Source organism: Lissotriton vulgaris, chromosome 5, assembly GCF_964263255.1.
Source record: "Lissotriton vulgaris chromosome 5, aLisVul1.2, whole genome shotgun sequence".
NCBI lineage: Eukaryota > Metazoa > Chordata > Amphibia > Caudata > Salamandridae > Lissotriton > Lissotriton vulgaris.
In genome coordinates, this window is record NC_141693.1 from 80094280 (window position 1) to 80118266 (window position 23987).

The 23987-nt window shown below is 46.9% G+C and overlaps 1 protein-coding gene across 1 annotated transcript in view; it reads left to right on the forward strand.

The window, feature by feature from the left end:
* Window positions 1–23987, forward strand: part of LOC147710246 (E3 ubiquitin-protein ligase TRIM39-like) — a 109781-nt gene that overhangs the window by 21357 nt on the left and 64437 nt on the right. The window contains exon 3 of the mRNA XM_086920921.1: window positions 13197–13427. Coding sequence (XP_086777047.1) covers window positions 13197–13427 — 231 coding nt within the window. The remainder of the gene's footprint in view (window positions 1–13196; window positions 13428–23987) is intronic.

Consider the following 23987-nt stretch of genomic DNA (forward strand, 5'->3'; position numbering starts at 1 on the left):
AAGGGTCTTGACGCTGGTAAATTTGCAGGAGTGGCAGGCGAAGGGCCCGTGGGTACGTCCCGGGGCAGCTTCGTAGCATTGGGGTGTGCGTCCGGGGTTAAGGGCTAGGAGGGTGGCTGCGTCATACTTAATGCGGCCAGAGTGCGGTTTGCGGGGGCCAGGGGGTATGGCGCTGGGCGCGGTCCAGGCGCGGACGGGCTTACCGTTGGCGCACCTTCGGTGTGCATGGGGCGCGACCGCTGCGCGCGGAAGCATCAGTCATATATGGATAGTGGAAGGGGAGGGGCGAGGGAGGAGCAGCTGGGAGGCGGGTGCGTGGTGGAGAGGGCGGGCTCCGGGCACAACAACAACGGCGGCAGAAATGAAACCGCAAACCGGTTGGGGGAAAATAAATAATTATTTACGCTGTGGGCAGAGAGGCGCCTAAGGAATGGGGCGCAGAAGGAATGGGGCACAATATGAAATAAACGATCCAGTAATGCTGAGTATTCAAGGCAATGAGGCCCTTTACATAAACAATGCGAGCAGGCAATAGAGGCACTTTAAATAAATAAATAAATAATGCAGGCACAGTCAAGCGCTATCAAATGCAGCAGAGCAGCGCTAACCATACCCAGGCAGAGTAGGCAGAGAAGACCAGGGGCTGTAGGGAGCGACCGCTTCTGACGAAGACAAATTGCTCGGATTGCAGACTTCTCTCTGCCTCTTTGGTGGAGTTATGGCTTTGTCGGGCATGCTTGGTGGACCCGTTCCTTTCGCAGCTTCTTCAGTTATGTGGAGCTGTAGTGGCAGCTTCATTAAGGTCAGGGACTGCTAGTGATAGTCAGTTCAGCAGTCCTGCACTGCTACACTAGTCTGTGACAGTTGTGGCCTCCCAGGCCACTTGCAGACGAGTGCTTGTTCATAGCAGTTACTACCACCACAGAGCCCCACACACACACAGAGCCCCACACACACACAGAGCCCCACACACACACAGACAGAGCCCCACACACACACAGACAGAGCTGTCGCGACTAGGACAACGCAGGCACCTGTCACAAATCAGAACCAGATAACGGAAAGCAAATGGCATTGGTTGGTTAGAAGCACAAGTTCAAAGTCAAATTCCAAGGTCGGAGCCTAAAGGGTAAAAACATCGGTCAAAGGTCAGGACAAATGATCATAAACTTATACCACAGATAAAATAGAATGTGAGCGGCCCAAACCGAAAGAATCAAAATCCAAAAATGTTCCCAAACAAAGGTTACTGTTGAAATATTGGTAAATCAAAAAACAATGTCCCAATAGGAAATAATGAACCGTCAGTTAGATATGCATGCACATTGCATTGCTAACAAGGGAAAAAGGAGACCCTCTATAAATTTTCAGACCAGGTAGTAAATCATCTTGTTTTATAGTGTAAATTCATGGTCGGTATTATACAGTTATAAGCAGCACTGCATATATTCAATTAGATGACAACCAAAGAAACTTCGTGCTCTACAAAAAGTGACTGTGGTGAAGGTGGCGATGCAAGTGGAAAAGTGAACAGCAGAAACGGCGCACTGTGAAGAGGTGCAAGTTATCTACAGTGAGTGGTCCAGATCATGTGAGAAAGTGGGATCACAGATACAAAATTACATTTCCATTTTTTGATTTTTAGAACCACATTAGAGAAGTACGCCTATTAATAAGCTGTAGAGTCGACGGCGTTTCGATCCACGCTAGTAAGGATCGTCATCAGGACTGGGTTGTCTTGTTTGGGGGGTGCTGCAAGGAAAGAAAAAGGGGTAAGGGGCGGGTGCTGGTGGTGGAGGGGGAGGTGGGAGCGTGGAAAGTAAGGGTAGTAAATACCTGGAAAAAGTAGGTTAGGGGGCGATCTGGGATGATCGTCAGGGAATGAATCGTAACCTGCACGAGGGCTCTGTAAAAAAAAGGGGAGGCCTGGGATCAGGGCACTTGGTCAGTTATTCAGGGTGTTAATAAGTATTAAACTTAGAATACATACAGGTCCGGGAGAGCTGGGCGGTCCTCTGTGATCCGCCAAACCTGCAAGAGTCCTGTGAAGGAAAGGAACAGGAGTGGGGTGATTAATGCCAGGTTTACGATGTATCCCTATTTTAAAGATAGCGCGGTAAGACGTGGGGTAAGACTAATTTACCTTTGATCAGCGTGCCGGCACCGGAATAAATCCAGAGGTCTGTTGGAAGCTGGCATTCGAGTGGAGAAGAGGAATATACTTCAGCATGTGGGAGGAGTCTAGGAGAGTGACGTGGGGGCGTGAACTGTGGTGTGACATATCTTAAAGGGAGAGAGCAATTACCTATACACGGGACAGTACTGTGGACTGGCTGTGGTATGTTTAGCCAATGATCGCATTGTTACAGATTGTGGATACAAGTCACGCAATGTATACAATACATAGGTTATTCAGAGTATAAATCAAAACACTGCATCGGAGTTTTGCAAACATAGCGTCCCTGAGATACGTGTGAATCACGAATACAGTGATAGCGGAGAGATGCTGCCGCCAATTAACCTCACTCTGCACTGTTAAACAATATTCTGTTAAATCTGTCATAGCGAATAATAGCAATATGGCAAAATATGTGACATCATGATGGCAAACCGCACAAAGTTGTACTGATTAAAACTGTATATTTCTTTACAGAATTGAATGTGATACAAAACAGTTGTGCAATTGAAAAACTGAGGAAATTAGAAAAATGTAAACAAATTCATTTAGGTTTTCACATTATGTTGTCATTCTTATTTTACTTTTTTATCTTTTGGTACTTCGGTTCTCGAACTCTTAATATCTCATTTTGATCACCACTCTGGATCATGTAGAGATTAATACATATGAACCTACACGGGACTGCATGCACTACCCCTAATGCAAAGCCTTAATAAATAACAAAGAATCTCCTTTCTTAGCATTAGAAATATTCTATTCTCTCATGAAGTCTTGGTAATGGTATCCCCTTGCACTTTATTGTCACCATCTTTCATTTTCGAGAAAGGCAAGCGCACATCATGATTAGAGCATTTACTCTTGCCAAAAAAACGTAATTATCTCCGGAATTTCTTCCATGAATTTTAAACAAATTTAGAACACCTGATCTTTCACTCGCTCATTTCTTGCACCCATCTTACTCTGTTCTTCACTCTTTCTCTCCTCTTTGGGGTTAACTGTTACATATATTTTCTCTTGACAATGTACCCTCTCTTACAGCCTTGAGAAAGCCCTGGCGCTACCTGCCACAAAGGGTGAAACACGTGTCGGCTGTCTTTCCTCTTTGTTTAATAAATAAAATTTGGATAAACCTAACAAAACTGAATTGAATCATTAAAGAGCGGAATAGACATGACTATGGCCTTTGCTAAGATCAAACCAAAGTAAGGAGGGATTTACCCTTATCTATTCATTTAAAGGAAAGGAATACATACTCGGTCCTAAACGCAACGCTCTACGTACTTACCTTCGTTTTCACGGAACAGCTATTTTTAAAGTTAATTTAAACCTACGAATTGTTGATTAGTTTCAAATCAGATGCTCTTTAATCTTGACATTTTTCGGAACATCTCCCTTCCCTTCTTCCGGAGATGTGCATTTCCTATTCTGGAAACCTAGCACAACACAGCTTTAACTTATGTTCCAAACATTTTCTGCTACAGTTTCATAAGTTGGCCTCAGTTCGATTTGTCATACTTTATAAATGCGTTACAAAGATTGGGCATTGGTGAACGTACCTCCCCCGGAGAACTAGGACCCATGGTCCTGACTCAGACTGGTAGAAAGGGCTATCCCCTAACGCATCAGCAACAGTGCACATTTATCACTGCTTGGACACCCTGGTTGTGATATTTAAAACTTCATCAGGTGCGTCTATGGTGCTTAAGTTTACGAGGGTGTCATTGCATAAACATGTCATAGTATTTGATAAACTCTCGCAATTTTCGTGAAGTGTTTATTTTAATGTCATGGGGTCTGTCCTACTGTGGCTCTGCAAAGGGGGCCAAATACATCCCTTTCTGCACTTGACTCTCAGGATAGCGAGATCGAGGAGTCAAATGCTTCTCATGAAGATAGAAGGGGGGCAAGCACTCGGAACTCAGCAGCCAACTAACCGACACAATAATGTTGTGTCTAGCTCATTACTTAATTTTAGTTAGGAAGAAAGATATTTGAGTTCACAGAAAAATAAAATATCAAACAGTTCAATAAAGTCACAATTGCATGGTTACATTGTACAATCTCCAGAAAGACGCAACACCTCCTCTGGTGCCCTCTTCCCTCTCTTGGAGTTTTAATGTCTACGGTCCACGGGATCTCATACGGGAGTAGGCCTTATTCGAGGACAAAGGTGCACTTGCTCTAGATCACCATACCGGTTCATGTGCAGAACATTTCAATCGCTTTTGCCTCATGAGTTCACACAGAGTTCAAGTTCAAGAATTTATATAGCGCACTACTCACCCAGAGGGTCTCAAGGCGCTTGGGGATGGGGTTCATTATTTATCGAATAGCCAGGTTTTAAGTTCTTTTCTGAAGGAGATGTGGTTCTGTGTAAGGCGGAGGTGGGTGGGGAGTGAGTTCCAGGTCTTGGCCGCCAAGTAGGAGAAGGATCTACCTCCCATAGTGGATCTTTGGATACGCGGAACTGCGACGAGGCCTTGATTGGAGGATCTTAGTTGGCGGGTGGGTGAGTAGAAGGATAGAGTGAGGCATTCGGGCCCTAGTTTGTAGAGGGCCTTGTGTGCGTGGGTGAAGAGACGGAATGTTATTCTCTTGTTGACGGGAAGCCAGTGGAGGTCTTTCAGGTGGCCGGTAATGTGATTTTGGCGAGGGATGTCCAAAAGGAGTCTCGCTGATGCGTTTTGGATGCTTTGGAGTTTTTTCTGTAATTTGGCTGTAATTCCGGCGTAGAGGGTGTTTCCGTAATCCAGTCGACTCGTGACTAGTGCGTGGGTGACAGTCTTTCTTGTCTCGGAGGGGATCCAACAGAAGATTTTTTTGAGCATACGAAGTACGTTGAAGCAGGAGGATGAGACTGCGTTGACTTGTCTGGTCATCGAGAGTGAGGAATCTAGGATGAAGCCCAGGTTGCGTGCGTGATCTGTGGGTATGGGTGCTGTGCCCAGAGCCGAAGGCCACCATGAGTCGTCCCAGGCAGAGGGGGATGATCCTAGGATGAGCACCTCTGTTTTGTCTGAGTTAAGTTTTAGGTGGCTGTTTTTCATCCATTCGGCTACTTCTTTCATGCCTTCGTGAAGATTGGTTTTGGCGGAGTTAGGGTCTTTGGTGAGGGAAAGGATCAGCTGGGTGTCAGCGTAGGAGATGATGTTAAGGTTGTGTTGACGCGCGATGGATGCGAGTGGACTCATGTAAACGTTGAAGAAGGTGGGACTGAGTGATGATCCTTGTGGTACACCGCAGATGACTTCGGTAGCCTCTGATTTGAATGAGGGAAGTCGTACTCTCTGGGTTCTTCCGGCGAGGAACGAGATGATCCAGTCCAATGCTTTTCCTTGTATTCCGACGTTGTTGAGGCGTTGTATGAGGGTGCTATGACAGACTATGTCGAAGGCGGCGGAGAGGTCGAGAAGAATGAGGGCCACTGTTTCTCCATTGTCCAGTAGTGTTCGGATTTCGTCTGTAGCTGTGATTAGAGCGGTCTCGGTGCTGTGTTTGGCTCGAAAGCCAGACTGTGAGGGATCGAGGGAGTTGGATTCGAGGAAGGCGGCGAGTTGGCTATTGACAGCTTTCTCTGACTTTTGCTGGGAAAGGGAGGAGGGATATGGGGCGGTAGTTTTTGAGTTCAGAGGGGTCTGCTGTGGGTTTCTTCAGGAGGGCGCTGACTTGCATGTTTCCAGCTTTCTGGGAAGGTAGCTGTCTTGGCAGGGTTTTTGGCTCTATTTAGCAGTGATGTAGACTTTAATCTTGCTCACATCTAGGATAGGTATTCTTAGCTTGTGTTGGCCCTTTTAAGCCCTTTCTTCCAGACCTAGAAGAGGCCATCTATTGCCTATTGGCTTTGGCCTGTTACTTTTGCTTATAGTAGAGGTTGGATCCTGTGGTCCTGACTTTATATTACACATTGGTATGGTTTATGTAGGTATTCTGACAGAGCTAAGGGGTATTTCATCCCTTTCAGGCCTAGAACTAGAGGGACTCCATCTTGATGGAGCTGAGAGGCTTTTAGAGTAAAGGTAATGTTTATAGTTAAGGCTGTTGTGTGCTAGAGGAAAATCCAGTTAGGACTGCTTCTTATCCGAGGAATGTGTTTTTCTCTTGGGCCCAGACGTAACATGCAGATGCGCACTGCGGTTGCGTGGAAGCCTTGGAGCTGGCACAGGAATTCGGTGGGAGGCAGCCCTTTGGTGGAAATTTCCATGAGGGGAGAGGAATCCATAATAGCGAGCTGCAGGAAAGGAGGAGTGTTCATTCCAGCTTGTGTGCAGTTCAGCCTGGAGCTCAGTTCAGCTTGGAGCTCAGTTCAGCTTGGAGAGAGAACAGGATGTCTGCTGGAGCTGCAGAATAGAGTACAGTTCTTGAATGGAGAAAGAAGGCAGACGATTGCTGAAGATGAGGAGAGAGAGCAGTGCAGAGAGCATCAAAGAAGGCTGTCAGCTGGAGCAATTGAACCAGAGGCGTGGTGATGTGGTGAAGGAGGGAGAGACAGAGAGAGCCCTAATCCCACCAGAGGCAGAGATAAATCTTCCTTCTAATAGGTGAGGTAGTCTGAACTAGTCCCCTTTACACTTACACCTTAATCTTGTTCTTATTCCCTAGGCTATTGTATGTCTAATCTTTTCCCTTTCAGCGGTGTGTTAAAAGTTCCTGTTACCCCGCAGATAAATTGTATGTCTAATCCTTTTCTTTCAGCGGTGTGTTAGTTACTGCTAGTTATAGAGACCCCATAGTTTTGCGTATGTGTACTTTATTATTGTTACAATAAACTTCCCCATTAATTAGTGAATCAGCGTGTATGAGTTTTTTTTATGATAGAGCTAGCCTGTCTTCTAACAGAAGGGAGTAGGAGCGCTTAAATCAAGGAATAACTCAATCACATAGTGTGTATATCTTTGTCCCCATATAGTGAGGGGTAATCCCCTTTCCTAGTCAGGTATTACTGTTTGAACAGATGCTACCCCTGATCAGGTAAGTAATAGTGAATAATTAGGGAGATAGGAGACCTGCAACTAAGGGACAAAGTTAGTACACCATCCCATAATCCTGTAAACAGTGTCTTCTGTTCCAAAGCATAGGTAACCTTTTTCTCCTAGTCAGATGTTACAGCCAGAACAGATGCTGCCCCTGATCCGGTAAGTCTGAATAAATAGGGAGAGCAGGGAGCCCTTGAGCTAGGGAATTGTTGACACCAAGTAATTCGGCTATCCCATAATATTATTGTAGTAGCAGACCCTTAGTGAAGAGACAGAAAACTGAAGGTGTTCATAGGAATGTGGTCGTCGTTGATATACGGCGTTAATGAGAGCGCTGGGGATGATTACCAGCGTGGAGGTCTGCCAGATTGCGGGCCGTGTGTAAGTGAGAGCGTTGGGGGGGATTACCAACGTGGAGGTCTGCCGGATTGTAGACCGTTTGGAAAAGGAGAGCACTGGGGCTGCAGACCCACGTGTGTAGACACGCCAGATTGTGTGTCATATCTGCCCCAGGGTAGATTAGTCTGGGTCTGAGTGGCCGCAAGACTATAAGGTATGAGTGTGGTGTAGGGCATGGATATCCTTAGTAATCAGTGAGTATTCTTAGTATCCCTATGGATTTAGTGGTGTTTCTAATAATATGAGCTTGTATATTGCGAGTTCCCCATCCTCAGTTAGGTCCCCAGGTGCCTGGATAGATGGTCCTGAGGAGGGATGTGGTTACGTTCTGGCTGGGTTAGAGGGGCCCCTAGGGGCTGATCCCATCTAAGCAGAAAATCCGGCCATTACAGTAGCCGAGTTGAAGGAGCAGTTGATGACATCACGGAGATGGGGTGCTTTGTTGAAGATGTGGTGTGGACATGGGTCGGTTGGCGAGCCAGAGTGGATGGAATTCATTAGGCGGATGGTGTCTTCGGTGGTGATTGGGTTCCAGGCGCTGAGATTGTTAGAGGGCGGTTTAAGTTCTGAGGGGGGTGGGGAGGATTGTTCGTTGGAACTGTTTTCGAAGCTGTTATGTATGTCGGCAATTTTGTTGTAGGAGGATAACGAATTGCAGAGGTCTTGGGAGGGAGTGATGTTGTTTGAGGCTGCGGTGGTTGTTGAATAGTTCCTTGCTGTTATGGGCATTGTTGTCGAGTCGATTCTTGAATGCTGATTTCTTGGTGGATCGAATCAGCTGGTGGTGTTTGCGGGTGGCTGCCTTGAAGGTGGTCATGTTGTCGGTGGTTGGGTTTTTTCTCCATGTTTTCGCGAGAGTTCGGCATAGCTTCTTGGATTTCTTAAGGTCATCGTTGAACCAGGGGGCCTTTTTGCTGTCTTGTTTGGTGTGATGGTTTTTTAAGGGTGCTAATTCGTCAGCGCTGTGAGTGATCCATTGTTTGAATTTGATGGCAGCTTGGTTTGGGTCCGATGAGAGGGCGGCTGGTTTTTGGTTGAGCGATGTGAGGAGTTGGTCGGTGGTGATTTTGTTCCATTTCTGTGGGTCGAGGTGGTTTTGTAGCTGAAGTGAACACAACTGTGGTCCGTCCAATGGAGAGCTGTGGTGCGATCGAAGGAGATGTTTGCTGGAAGTGAAGATTGGGTCGAGCGTATGTCCGGCTACATGGGTGGGGGTGTTTGAGTCCGAGATTGGCCAGGTTGTCCAGAAGAGTGGTGGTGTTGCTGTCGTTTTTCTTTTCCAGGTGGGAGTTGAGGTCTCCTAGTAGAATGTAGTTCTCGGAGGCGAGGGCATGTGGACTGATGAAGTCAGTGATGTCCTCGCTGAATTGTTTACGTGTTCCTGGAGGCCTGTAGATGAGGGTGCCTCTGAATGTGGTCCTAGGGTCAGTGTGGACCTGGAAGTGGAGGTGTTCAGCGGTGGTAAGGTTATCGTTGGAGCTGGTCGTGATTTTGATGGTGTTCTTATGGACGATGGCGATGCCTACTCCTGTTTGGACGGTGCGGTCTTTTCGGATGATCTTGTAATTGTCCGGGATGGCTATGGCAATGTCGGGTGTTGATGATGCATTCATCCATGTTTCAGTGAGGAAGGCAACGTCTGGTGATGTAGCGTCGAGTAGATCCCAGAGTTCGGTGGCGTGTCTGTGGACCGAGCGGGTGTTCAGCAGGATGCACTTCAGGTGGTTAGAGTCGGAGCTGTGTTTGGGGTTAGTGGATGTGGTAAGGGTCTTGACGCTGGTAAATTTGCAGGAGTGGCAGGCGAAGGGCCCGTGGGTACGTCCCGGGGCAGCTTCGTAGCATTGGGGTGTGCGTCCGGGGTTAAGGGCTAGGAGGGTGGCTGCGTCATACTTAATGCGGCCAGAGTGCGGTTTGCGGGGGCCAGGGGGTATGGCGCTGGGCGCGGTCCAGGCGCGGACGGGCTTACCGTTGGCGCACCTTCGGTGTGCATGGGGCGCGACCGCTGCGCGCGGAAGCATCAGTCATATATGGATAGTGGAAGGGGAGGGGCGAGGGAGGAGCAGCTGGGAGGCGGGTGCGTGGTGGAGAGGGCGGGCTCCGGGCACAACAACAACGGCGGCAGAAATGAAACCGCAAACCGGTTGGGGGAAAATAAATAATTATTTACGCTGTGGGCAGAGAGGCGCCTAAGGAATGGGGCGCAGAAGGAATGGGGCACAATATGAAATAAACGATCCAGTAATGCTGAGTATTCAAGGCAATGAGGCCCTTTACATAAACAATGCGAGCAGGCAATAGAGGCACTTTAAATAAATAAATAAATAATGCAGGCACAGTCAAGCGCTATCAAATGCAGCAGAGCAGCGCTAACCATACCCAGGCAGAGTAGGCAGAGAAGACCAGGGGCTGTAGGGAGCGACCGCTTCTGACGAAGACAAATTGCTCGGATTGCAGACTTCTCTCTGCCTCTTTGGTGGAGTTATGGCTTTGTCGGGCATGCTTGGTGGACCCGTTCCTTTCGCAGCTTCTTCAGTTATGTGGAGCTGTAGTGGCAGCTTCATTAAGGTCAGGGACTGCTAGTGATAGTCAGTTCAGCAGTCCTGCACTGCTACACTAGTCTGTGACAGTTGTGGCCTCCCAGGCCACTTGCAGACGAGTGCTTGTTCATAGCAGTTACCACCTCCGGGTTGGGTCTCAGTGAATAGCTGTCTCTGACAGTTGCAGCCTGCCAGGCCGGATCAGTGCTTTCACATCAAATGTTGATGACGTTCCTTTTTGGGTCAGCACTGACGTCCAGCAGCAGCAAGCACATATAGGGGCGCCAGACAACACAGTTGATTTTCCTTTAAATGGTTTGGCATCTGCAGCAATGGAAACTGATACCAAAAGGCCATCACTGTTCCTTAGTAGAGAAAGAAAGAAATAGAAGTATTAGGTACTCTATTCGTGTGCTACTCTAGCTGTGGGGGACAGTGTGTCCTCTTCTTGTTGCCCTCACACACCCCAAATGATGTCATGCTTCTTCATTGGGCTTTGCTCCTCGTCGGGCCGGCGCTGCATTGCCTATGGGTCCCCCGAAGGGTCTCTTTTGCGGAGATCTTTTGATGAAACCGTATGGGTGTAAGTGGCAGTCAAGTCCTAAAGGGTGTATTAAAAAATGGCTGGAGGGAGAGTGAATAATTTTATTAAGGTGATCCCTATGTCATTATTAAAACGAAGTGTGGTGCTGCTTTATGGGGTATTATGTCCCTTGGTAGCTGGGTCAACCATATGTCCCTAATGGCCATATTTTCTGGTCAACATGTTTCGCACTTTTATGGTCTCAGGAAGAGATCCAGAGCGCTTCGTCTGGACCAAGTAAGAAAGTTAAATCTACAGTGGCCCGAAGGTTTCAGTGCCACCGGATAAATGAAGGGAGTAGAACTTCCTTTAGTAAGAAGGGTAAGACCCCATGAGATCAGTGAGGGTCACTTGAGAGGGTTCTCGCAGTGCATCTTGGCTGCATCACCTGTGTGTCGCTCGCTGTCTCCACCGGAAACTGCAGAGGGAGACTGGAAGACCCGATACAACACAGATGCCCCCTGGCTGTTCTCCGAATGGCTGTCCGCTTTCTCTGGGTGTTTCTCGTGCTGGAAATATGCTGCATGAGAATCACCCTGGAGAGGTTGTACTACAGCAGTGCCTGGCTCTCTTATCCTCTCTCATCGGGCTGGCCTCTAGGTGTGAGGCGCTTCAGCTGTATTAAGAAGCAGACTTCAGGTGATGTCCCCTCACATCTGAGAGACTGTCTGTTATGCAGATTCCATTCATCAGCACACAGCAGGCCTCCGAGTACTATTTATAGCATCCCTTGGTCAAGATGAACTTGGAGTTTAAATAAACGTGTGTGGGGGGTTGAGTGACTTATTATACTCATTTTACAGTGAGGAGATGCACATCCGCTCTCCAAGGCTTAGGAACTAGTTTGGTTTAATTCTCGACATTTTCTGGATGTCTCTCAGACACAGCCTTTGCACAAGGTGATGACACTCGCAGGAGGCCGCAATGACGCCTGCTTCAGCAGGAGTGTCCAAAACAGGGGCACAAGGAATTTGAGATCCCTCCACCTGGCTGTCATCAGCAGTCCTGAAGCAGTGATGAGACAGACAAAAGTGCATGACATGCCTAAAATCCTCCTCCTCTCCTAACAAACTACTGTCATCTGTCAATTCTACCATCTACTAAAGACCAGTGCTTGGCAAGGACTCATTATCAGCCCTCTGCTAAGTACTGAGACGAATTTCTAAGGGTACCTGTATATTAGTGAAACCGCATAGGAATATAACCTTCCGCCTGTATACTAGTGACACATTACAGGAGTACACCCCTTCACCCGTATCCTAGTGACACAGCATAGAAGCACAATACTCTACCTGTATACTAGTGACATGCCAAAGGAGAAAAACCCTCCACCTTTATTCCGGTGACATATACCTGTGCACAAAGCTTTAACTGTATGCTAGTGACACAGCACTGGAGCACACTCCCTCTATCTGTATATTAGTGACACACCACCGGAGCACACCTCTCTCCCTGTATACTAGTAAAACAGCACAGGATCACAACCCTCTACCTGTATACTAGTGACACACCACAGGAGCAAATCCCTCCACCTTTATACTAGTGGTATATACAGGTGCAAAACGCTGTACCTGTATGCTAGTGACACACTACAGGAGCACAACCTTCTACCAGTATACTGGTGACATCACAGGAGCACAACCCTTTACATGTATACTAGTGACACAGCGCATGGGGACAACCCTCTACCGGGAGTGGAGACATAGCGAACTCCACAGTATTTCTGAGTACAGCTCTACATGGTGACCACAGAGAGACATACCTCTCTCAACCGCTAAAACACTCCTATTCCTGCTGCAGTGAAATGTATTTCACCTGAAAACTCACACCCTCCTGTCCTAGGATAGGATGAGATTTCTAACCTCCTCGCCGATCACCTATAGGAATTTGTGATCTACCTGCAGACACTGATGCAGTAACTGATATACATATGGTAATTCTCAATTGCGCAGCAGCACAATTGATGTTAGGTCTAATTTTGAATGTGAAATTACCCACCTAATCATTCTGAAAGAGGGATATAATAGGTTAATGGCACAATGTATTCTGCACACCCAGTGTTGGCAACATGGGGTTATTCCCCAGCCCCTCAAATCTCCGGTCTTCCATCCCAAGTGCTGAAACCTCTTGGCTCCACCTTTTACATGCTCATGTTAGTCACACTCTCTCACACTTGACTTCAGCCAGTCTCTCCCCTCAGTCTGTCCCTGGGTCTTTGACTGTCTCTGCCTGCGGTGAGTTCTCTCTCTTGTTTTCTCCATGGAGGGAACTTTCTTGCAGCTATACAAATTCTGACCTCTCTATGGTTTGTGAGGGGTCTGTGGTGAGAGGGCAGGAGTGTGAGGACGGACGGAAGATGGTTGAAGGAAGATACTTTGTCTGCCGTTCACAAATGAGGAAAACAACTTTATTATTCAGAGGTTTGAAAGCACCTCAGCCCCACCCCCCATGACTCTCACCCAAAGGATGGCAGCACTAGTAGGAATCTTCAAAATATCTAACAAGGATTTCTTTGCTTCTCACAGGACAAGTTGAGAACTGCACAGCAGAAAATTGAATCTGAGTTTGAAAAACTACGGCAACTCCTAAATGCAAATGAGCAAACACAGCACAGGAGACTACATGAGATGGAGAAGAAAATCACCATGATAGAAAATGCAAATATCACCAAACTGTCCAATCAAATCACCTCTATCAATGCCCTAATAACGGAGATAGAAAAGAAGTGTGAGGAGCCAGCGAGGGAACTAGTGAAGGTGAGACACAGTTTGATATATACAAGGATAAGAAGAAATATTTATAATTTGCATGCAGCATTAAATGTGTGCGGGTCAATGCAGTGACCCCATGCACTCTGATTGTTTACACGGCCCCCTTTTGTGCTGTTCCCAAAGCAGTATATAAACACTGCAAAATAGTGACTACCTACAGTGTCACATACATGTCTATAACCTATTTTTATATTTGCCTTCCATGTTTTTTGGGTTACATCACCCTTATACACAGCGGCAAATCTCCCCCCTCCCCCTTTCCATATAAACTATTCTTACAGTTTCATTTTAGCAGGAGTATGCCTGTAGGTTTTTAATCCTTTCTTTGTCATTTTCTTTCTGTTAAACATGGAATTCATAACCAATGTTTGTTTCACTACCTTTATTGGTTTTAAAGTAATTTGGGTAAGCAGGCTTTATTTCAGCTTTTCCATCATCAGAAACTTTCAGTTACCTCCCTCAGTTTTGCATTGTCTATTTGTTATTTGAGCCTGTGTGTGTTTGCATACAATTGCTGTAATGTCTGTCTACAGTAGTACGTTTTAGGTCGAGCCTCGCAGTGCGCATGCGCTGCTTTGCAAGGCATGGTGTAGTCAGTAAATGGGCTTCTAACCGGCCCATCGCTTATCATTGGTTGTTCTGGTTGCCTTTCTAAATTCCTTACTTTTGAATGGTAAATTGTGCCCATCTGTCTCTCTCCTTTTGGTATGTCTTTCCCTTCCAGAGTGACTGGCCCTGTTACCGGGCTCATTTCGTTTCGGTCCATTTCAGTTTGTTACACGCACTATTTTTCCTGATTGCCTTCCTCGTGTTCTGGAAATGTTTCAAACACAAGAAGCTGGCCATTGGAAAGTAGTTAACTGCTTTTTTGAGTCTCGCCTACGCAGCGCGCATGCGCTGCATAGGAGACCTTTAGCCGTTGTACAGCTCCTTTTTGGCGGCATACAGCTTGCCGGAGTGCGCAGCGGTGCTCCACAAGCACAAGTGTGTTTTGAAAGAGCAGACTGCGCGTTCACACATACACGCACCACTCCCGGGTCAGAAAACGAATGCACGCACCTCTCCTCCGCCCTCTTCATCTCCTTTTGCCTTTTTGTGTGGATTTTTTTCTTATTAAAGGGTAATATGCCGCTCCCTCTTGTCCTTAATGGCTGTTATCATCAGAAAATACCTTGCCATCCGTCAAGAAGTGGGTGTTCACTGATAACAGGGAGCTCCGTGGTTGCTTCTGTGAGATTTGTAGCATGGACCTGCTTTGGACTGATAACTTAAGTGGTACACTTTGTATAATGAGCAGAAAAGCAAACTTGGTATTCTCTGTGCTTTACTTGTGTATCTCTGAAAGTCAGTTGTCCTATTCCTGTCTCCTGCATTGTAGCCTGTTCGGCATGGAAAACTGGAAATTGATATGTAACAACGCCTTGAGGTTCCGTGACAATTGTAAGTGGTGTTTTCGCCTCGCCCGAATATGATCGAGTCTGGTATCTATGAACCGCAAATGATGAGTTTAGTGGGTGTACGCGTTTTTGCTGTATTAACCTAAACCGTTTATCTGTTTCGTGGGTTTCTTCATCTGAACCCACGGGTTCCATTTTAGATACAGCATCCATTTTGTTTCTTGCCCGCAAGTAGCCAGCGAACGGACACTGTCCGCTTCGTGACCCTGGGATTCCCAAACTCTTGCTGAAGACACGTGTTCCTTTGAGGGTGTCTTTACGACGAGGGGGATGACACTGTAAGGCAGATGGCCCCGCTCGAGGCTCATCTTGCCGTGCCGGTCTATTGTCTTAGTTGTGCATTCATTAGGCACGTCTCCTTTGATCCCTGAAATCGTGTTTCTGATACCACCCCTTTACACTCTTTTCAATCTGTTCGCTATCCTCTTCTTTCTCTGCACCTGTTTCTGACTCTTCCTTGATTCGTTTACAGCCGGACGGAAAGCACTAATGGTGGGAAGATGTACTTTTACAGTTGGGAACCGGCAAATGCTACTGTAATTATGTTCCGGGCCCTGAAAACATGAAAGCGACCCCCTATGAAATTTACTGTGGGAACTGGGTTGTAACCTTTTGTTTGCCATGTTATCTTATGACAAAAAACTGTATAAAAGGAGCGATCCACAGATACAATTTGAAGCAGTCTCCGTGAACATACATGTTATGTACTTCTCGTGTCTTCTGTGTACCCTGCAGTAAATAAACCTTGAATCTTTGACGCCGAAGGAAGTGTCCCGTGTCTCTGTCATTTGTACGCCGGAACAGGTAACTCACGAAGGTTTCAGGTGTTATCCCTGGCACCGCTGGGTTTTAGAAAAACCCAGTCCTTCAGTTGGCGCCCAATGTGGGGCTGCATCAGTGGTACCGGTCCAAAGCCCGACGATCTTGAGGAACTTCGTGTGAAATCTCCGAGGGAAGGTGCACCCCGCTTCATCGATCCTGTTGTCGAAATAAGTGGCGCGAAGACTTTTCCCGCGAAGATCCCCGCCTCCGGACTGCTGCCCTGACTGTAGACCTGTTTTGGCACCTGGCGTAGACTTTGGTACAGCGAGACGATTGACGGGCCTTCCTGGTGACGCCATTGTTCTTTGAGTTAAGTATTTGTGGTCGCTCCCGAAATCCTTAGTTGTTGTGGGTGCTTAGTTGTTGCATGGTTCCATTGCATTTGTGGTTCTTCGTATTTTGTTCTTAGTTGTTCTATTTGACGTCTGCAGTCGCCAAAAACCGAGGGTTTTTGCACTTTTGCGGGGACATTGTAATCCAATAACCCTTGACGTTTGTGAAACTCGGTTAGTGTGCACGATGCCTGGCCGCAGTTCTTTGTTCAGTTGCTTTAGAGGCTGTGGTGTGGATTCCCGATTGGAGGACTCGTGTTCGATACCTCCAGTTGGAACTCCAATTTACGAATTATATAGTCGCCATGGTGTGGGTCCTATCACATTCAATGATTGTTGGGTTCGTTACACTAAAAATGACGGTGTCCTTAGTTGGCCACCTCATGGTAGTTTTGAGACCCCGATTTTAGATAATCTTGAAGCTAAATTGTTCCAAAAGAATGCAAGGCCGGCCATGTTTGATTCCTTTCGGTTATGGCGTAAAGAAGCCAAGCAGAAAGAAATCAAGCAGCTTAAACGTAATAAGAGAAGGTATCGTTACAACAATGAGAAATGCAGAGCAGTTTCAGCGAGACAAAGAAGAGAAGGAAAAGGAAATTTTTGATAGATTACAACGTATGACAGTGGATAAATGTTATCCCGTTTTACCGACGGGTACGGATAAGAAGGGAGAGGAAGCAGTAGAGGATCCTTTGTTGTCCTATCTACTGAAGTCGCCACCTCCATATGCACAGGATACCACAGCTCCCGTGGTTCCCCCTGTTCCTCAACCTGCTGTTCCGGCAGCTGGTAATCAGCCTGTCCCTGGTCCTGCCATTGCGAATCCTCTTGTTCCTATTCCTCTACCTGCTCCTGTCCCTACTGCTCCACCGTCTATACCTTCTCAAGCTACTGTTCCTGCTACTTCCACTATAGTGGCTACTCCTCCTGCTCCTCCTGTTTTTGGTCCTTTTATTGTTACCCCTTTACTCCTCTCCTCTTCCCTGTCTGTCCAGCGGCGTATTCCTAATCTTGTTGCTAACTTTTACTCTCCTCTTGGACCGATTCTTGGGTCTGCTGATTCTGATGCTCCCCAAAGACGAAGTCAGCTTCCTGGTGGTAGGGAACGTGATACGCTAATCAAAATGGCGCGTAATTGGATTAGGTATCCCCTTAAGAATCCTCCACGCATAGTTGTTGATACCTTTTCCCAATTTAATGAGCCAACACAGAGATTCGTGTTTGAAGAAATGTGCAAATTCTTACGTGATGAAATATCAGTTGATGCGGCAGATGATGTACTGGCTGCTTTAACTGAACTTCAGCTTCAGTTTTCGAATGGTATGATTGTGGGTAGCAATGTTCGACGTGCTGTTGAGCATCTTCTATCTTTTCGTCCCACTGTGATGCCTCGTGCATTGTTTAAGGATGAACATGAGGAATGGATGTCGACGCCTGGTCCGTATCTCATGCGTGAAGTTCCCCCAGTGTGGATGCCAGGTGATGCAACTGTCAATCCTGCTATTTTGCCACACTTCCAGAGAGTGTGGATACACCTTCCATGGAAACTATCAGAAGTTTTGCAGGTTAAGCAAACTTTGCCTGACCCTCGCAAAAATCCTGCAGGGTACTATAAAGAATTGTCCCAACTAGTGGATGCTACGATAATGAATCTTGCCGACATCGACATGTTGTTCGGCAATGTCGTACCGCAACCGGTATGGGCGAAGATACGTCACGAGGATCATGCAGCTGAATTAGGTGGTGATTGGGCTGCGCTTACAGCGGCTGACGTACGACAAGTTGGTGGGGCAAAGCCTGAACAGCTCATTACTGATCTTCCCCAAAGAATAATTACTCTTATGAAGACACTTATGCCAGCAATGAAAGTTAACTGGGATAGACTGTCTGCTTGTAAGCAAAAGGACGAGAGTGTCTCTGATTTCTTTACGAGATTTGAGGAGGCATTTATCGATCATAGTGGTCAAGATATGGGCACTGAGGGAGGCCAGAGATTGTTTGTGGATAAATTTGTATCGAATTTGTTGCCTGACCTTAGCAACAAATTGAAAAATTCAGAAAGTGCTTGGGCCGTTTCTACCTCTGCTCAGATATTGGCCACAGCTCAATATTACGAAAATAGAGAGGAGGAAAATGATCGTGCGGATAAAAAGACGAAAGAGCTCAAAACGAAAGTTTGTTACAACAAGCGTATCCTCCGCGCTCAAATCAAAACTATTCTCATCAGCGGAATAGATCTCAATCGCAGCCCACTAGGTCGCAGTCACGGAATGACTCCTTCGTAGAGATCTATGCTTGGGTACAATCAATGTGCCTATTGTAGAGGTGAGGGTCATTTGAAATTTGATTGTCCGGTTTTGCGCGATCGGAATAATGACAATTCATCTAGAGGTCGTAGTGGTCCTCAACAGGCTTCACGAGGTAGAGGTCGTGGTGTTATTCAGAATCAAAATGAGCTTTCTAACAATTCCTCTGATCCCAATAATTGTTTTGATCAGCGTGGGTCATCAGGTAGATCCGCACAGTACAATGTGGACGATTATTACGTCGATCAGGGTACTGACGACGGTAATTACTAGGACAGCCATAGACCAGGAGAGGGAGTAGTATCAGTTCCGGTTGATCAGAGAGGGCCTTACGTCGCAGTTGCCACCTCGGGCGTAGTTGAGCCTTTTCTGTTGGACACTGGTGCAGCGAAAAGTTCCATCATGCATTCGAAACTCCCTGGCGCACCTTTGTCTGGCTTAACAAATGTTTCCGTTGGATTCTCCGGCGCCCCTGTTAGCAATCCGGTTTCTCGCCCTTTGCCCCTCACAATTGGGCCTCGTGAGCTGCAAGCTCCTTTGATTTTGACTACTGGTTGTGGTGAAAATCTTTTGGGTCTGGATTTGCTGAAACGTTTGTATGCGACTTTGTATTGTTCTCCTGCGGGAGTAAAGCTTACATTGGGTGAGAGAGTAATCTCTCCTATGTACTTGTCAATTGATAAGCTCCCACCGGAATTGAGTTCTCTTCCTGCATCTTTGTGGGCAACAGGTCCCAATGACGTGGGCCTGCTTGACATCTCCCCTTATGTTGTCCAATTGAAATCGAACGTGCGATTACCACGTATTCCCCAGTATCGTATCTCCCTTGATGGTGAGCGAGCGTTGTTAGCGATCATCTATGACTTGATCGAGAAAGATGTTATCGAGGAGACACGGGGAAACGTGTGTAATAGTCCTGTGCTACCAATTCTGAAACGCACTGATCCGTCTAAGCCTCCTGTTTATCGTTTTGTCATTGATTTACGGGAGGTGAACAAAATTGTGGTTCCTCAGTTCCCTGTGGTGCCTCACATTACGGCTTTACTGACTCTGATTCCAGCATCTGCGTCCTGGTTCTCAGTGATCGATCTGAAGAATGCTTTCTTTAGCATTCCAATTGCTGAGGAGAGCAGGGACCTTTTTGGTTTCTCGTTAGGTGGCCGCAGCTTTAGGTTTAAACGTGCTCCTCAGGGCTACTGTGAGAGTCCATCAATATACAGCCAAGCCCTGAAGAGTCAACTTGATGCGTTTGTGTTACCGGCTGGTGCAGCTTGGATCCAATATGTCGATGACTTATTGGTGGCTGCGGACACACGAGAGATTTGCAAAACTGCTACGGTATCTCTGTTACAGCATCTTTGTAACTTACATCACAAGGTGTCACCTTCTAAACTGCAATATTGTTGCCAAGAAGTAACCTATCTAGGTCACTTATTGTCAAAGGAAGGAAGAAGGTTGACCTCAGAGAATTGCAGCGATCGCTCGGATGACTGTGCCAACAACTCAGAGAGATGTGCGTGCCTTTCTAGGTATCGCGTCATACTGCAGGCAATGGATTCCAAATTTTTCATTGCTAGCGAAACCATTGGTAGCCCTTACGTGCAAGCATGTTCCAACTCCTTTACCATGGACGGAAGAGTGTCAGAAAAGTTTTTCTGAATTGCGTGATGCGTTGTGTTCAGCCCCTGTGTTAGGTACTCCTGACTACAGTAAGCCGTTTACACTATACGTTCACGAGAGGGAAGGTTGTGCGTTGAGTGTTTTGACGCAACAATTTGGCGTTAAGCAGCGTCCATGTGCATATTTTTCTTCGACTTTGGACCCGGTAGCTAGAGCATTGCCGAGTTGTCGAAGAGCGACAGCGGGAGTGTCCATCCGACAATCTGCAGGATTGGTCATGGATAATATGCTTACGGTGATGGTTCCGCATGCAGTTGACACTCTCTTGAATCGTACGAAAACCAACACTTGACGAGCGCAAGGTTGTCTGGTTATGAGTTGAAGCTTTTGGCAAGTCACATTCAAATAAAACGCTGCAATGTCCTAAACCTGGCGACTTTGTTGCCAACCAATATGGAATCAGACGAGGTACCACCACACGATCGTATTTACGAACTGAGGAAGAAACGAAGGGTCGTGTTGACCTAAAAAACACTCCATTGGAAGAACCCGATGGCACTTTGTATGTGGATGGTTCGTGTTTTAAGTTGCCGAATGGTGATGTGACGACTGCGTATGCCGTGGTAACGTTGAGTACGACTGTGGAAACTGCGAGATTGAATCAGAATTCTGCGCAGGCGGCAGAATTAATTGCGTTGACGAGAGCGTGTGTTTTGTCGAAAGGAAAGAGGGTGAATGTGTTTACCGACAGCCAGTATGCCTTTGGCGTCGGCCATAGTTATGGACAATTGTGGCGAGAGGTTTTATGACATCGCATGGTACGAAAATCCAGCACAGACAGCTTGTGAATGATCTTTTAGACGCACTTACATTGCCCAAGCAGGTGGCGATTATTAAATGTAGTGCGCACCGTAAGGTGATGGCTGATGTTGGTCATGGCAATGCGTTTGCTGATGAGATCGCTAAAGAGACTGCGAAAAATCCTACAACTAGAATGTATGTGACGAGTTCGATAAGGTGGCCTGCAGAAACTGGTATATGGGAGGACACTATTGAAATTGTGAAAGCGATTCAGAATGAGGCCACCGAGATTGAAAAGACCAAGTGAAAGGAGAGCACAGGAAAGTTGGATGCGAATGGCTGTTGGATTGATTTGTCGGAGAATAAAAGATGGATGTTGCCGGATGCATATGTGCTAGCTGTTGTGACCATGGCACACGGTTTATCGCATATTAGTGCGAAAGGTATTTGCAAGTTGTTGTCCCCCGTATGGAAGAATGATGGTATCGCTAAGTGTGCTGAGAGATTGGTCAAGAATTGCATGATATGTATGATGTACAATCCTGGCAAGGGCACTCCTACACCCCCTGGCCACTTTGCTCCTCCTACATGTCCCTTTGAAGTAATTCAGTTGGACTTCATCCATATGGAGCGATGCAATAACCTAAAATACGTTTTAGTTGTGGTGTGCATTCACTCGATGGATCGAAGCTTATCCTCTCAAAGACAATACTGCCCTGTCCACAGCGAAAGTCCTACTGAAGGAGTACTTTCCTCGGTATGGAATGCCACGGATTGTATGGTCTGATAACGGAAGTGAGTTTGTGGGGAGTGTGATGAAGAGTGTGTGTGTAAGGGCCTTGAAATTACACAAAAATTCCACAGCGCCAATCATCCCAGTCAGCAGGTTTGGTTGAGGGGTACAATGGTACTCTAAAGCTAAAACTCGCAAAGATTCAGGCTACGACTGGTCTCTCGTGGCCCGACGCTTTGCCCCTGGCTCTTTTGTCAACTAGGGCGACTGTACACTCTCGAGTAGGGCTCAGCCCATATGAGATTGTGTTCGGCCGTCCTGCAAATATTTGGGGGGTTCCTAGACCCAGTGCATTCACAAATCTTGAATGTCCAATGCTGATTGATTACCTTCATGATCTGACTGCTAAACTGAGGTTAATTCATCAACAGGTCTTTGAAGCACTGCCGGCGCAGACGGAGGGTCCAGGCCACCAGCTCCAACCCGGAGACTGGGTGGTTACCAGGAATTTTGGCCGAAAGCGAAACCTTGAGCCGAGCTTCATTGGACCCTTCCAAGTGCTACTCGCCACGAGAACTGCTGTTCGTTTGGAGGGCCGCAAGCATTGGGTGCACGCCACCCACACTAAAAAGGTACCGATACCTTTACCAGCGGACTCGTGGGTGAGGACAGGCATCACCTCATCTGAAACCGAAGCTTTGCCGAACTTTGTGCCGTTCAGTGACGCTCAGCCTGTGGGAGATACTTCAGTGCAGCCAGACAACGCTGTTGAACCTTTGTCATTGGAGAATTCAAGATCTGAACTATCATCTGACCGACAGGACTCTGTTTCATCATCCGACCAATTGTTTGAAGAGCAGACTCGTCCTGGAAGAAGCAGATATTTTCTCTGTTCCAATACTAGAGACAAATAAAATTATTTTTGCTTTTTCCTTTTGAAATCCACGTTACCCCATTATCACTCTGAACATTTTTGAACAACTGTGGTTTTCTGTTTGAATTCGGAGTTCTTTTCCACACATGGGTTTTTTTTTTCCACAGCTAGGAGATTCTGTGTATATTGTTTAATTAAAAGAACCTTACATCCGGGTGGACCGTAGGGCCGTGCGGGTACTTCCTTCTGTTTAGTAGGTCCTGACACCAGGTCGGAGACCATTGATTCCTAGGAACTCCTGGGGATTGACTATTGCTACACAGAACAAAGTGTGTCAAGAACGTTGCGGACTGTTTTAGAGGATGGCATTCTCAAAGTTGTTGGAAGTGGAGAAGACTAAAGCGCAAAGATCCGAATTGCATAGGATTGTACGCACTAAATGCGTTATGTTTCAGGTGTTCCTACTGTTCCTAACTGTTTCCTCATTACTGGTGGGTGGAGTGTATTATGCGATACAATCACTATTGCCTTCTGCTTCACCTACCCCTTCCTCTGAACCAAAACCTACTTCCACTGTTTCTCCTCATTCTTTTCACATCTTACCCCAACACGAGCAGGTTAGACGTGCGGAATTTATGAACAATTCCTTCGTTCAGCTCCTTCATCAGCATCAGTTGGTGATGAACACTACCAACTGCTGGGTGTGTGGGTTAATGCCACATACCACCCATAGGGGAATTCCGTACTTGGTCCTTCCTTACAGTTCCCAGGGTTCAGCTCGAGCATTTCAAACAATGTTTCGTAGCGCACTAGATTCCTACCCCCATCGAGAGCCACGCACTGCAGATCATGGTCCTGGCCCGTACCACAAGCCTTTGGCAAGAGCGATTGCCGATTTAGATAGGGATATCTTCGACGCATCGCTTATCCCAGAGGAAGAGGTGCGAGCATACGGAGATCTGAGTGAGGCTGAGTATAGCATGTCAGTGGGTGATCGGCAGCTTAAAAGCTCGTCGCCGATCTGGATCGTACCCCATCTCGGTAATTTCTGTCTGAAAGGTCTTGGCCGAAGTCCGCGAGCTCAGCTCGGGAGGAGTGCCTGTACTGAAACGTATGTTTTACCGATGCTCTCTTCCCCGATTCTTCTGACTGCCAAGGGTACTTATTTTGTTTGCTATGACCGCGCGTATACATGGTTGCCTCGTGACTTCTCAGGCACATGTTATATTGCGAATTTGTTGCCGCCGACCTTTACTGTTGGGTCGGATTATCACAAGACCAGAGTTGTGAGAGGTGTGATTAGCGAAGAGGACACTGCCGGTCAAGAAGCAGGAGACTTCTTTAAGGGTTTCTTGCCGTTTTGGGGACCTATGATCAATAGAAGGAACCTGAGACAGTTGACTCGAGTGGTGGAATCGACCGCTAATATCACTGCAAGTGCCCTTGGCAACATTACGGCAGAGCTTCAGGCAGACAGGCTTATGACGTTACAAAATCGTATGGTTTTAGACGTTGTCCTTGCAGATAGAGGTGGAGTATGTAAGGTGATCCATTCGAGTTGCTGCATTTTCATTCCTGACAACGCTCCAACTGTCTATCA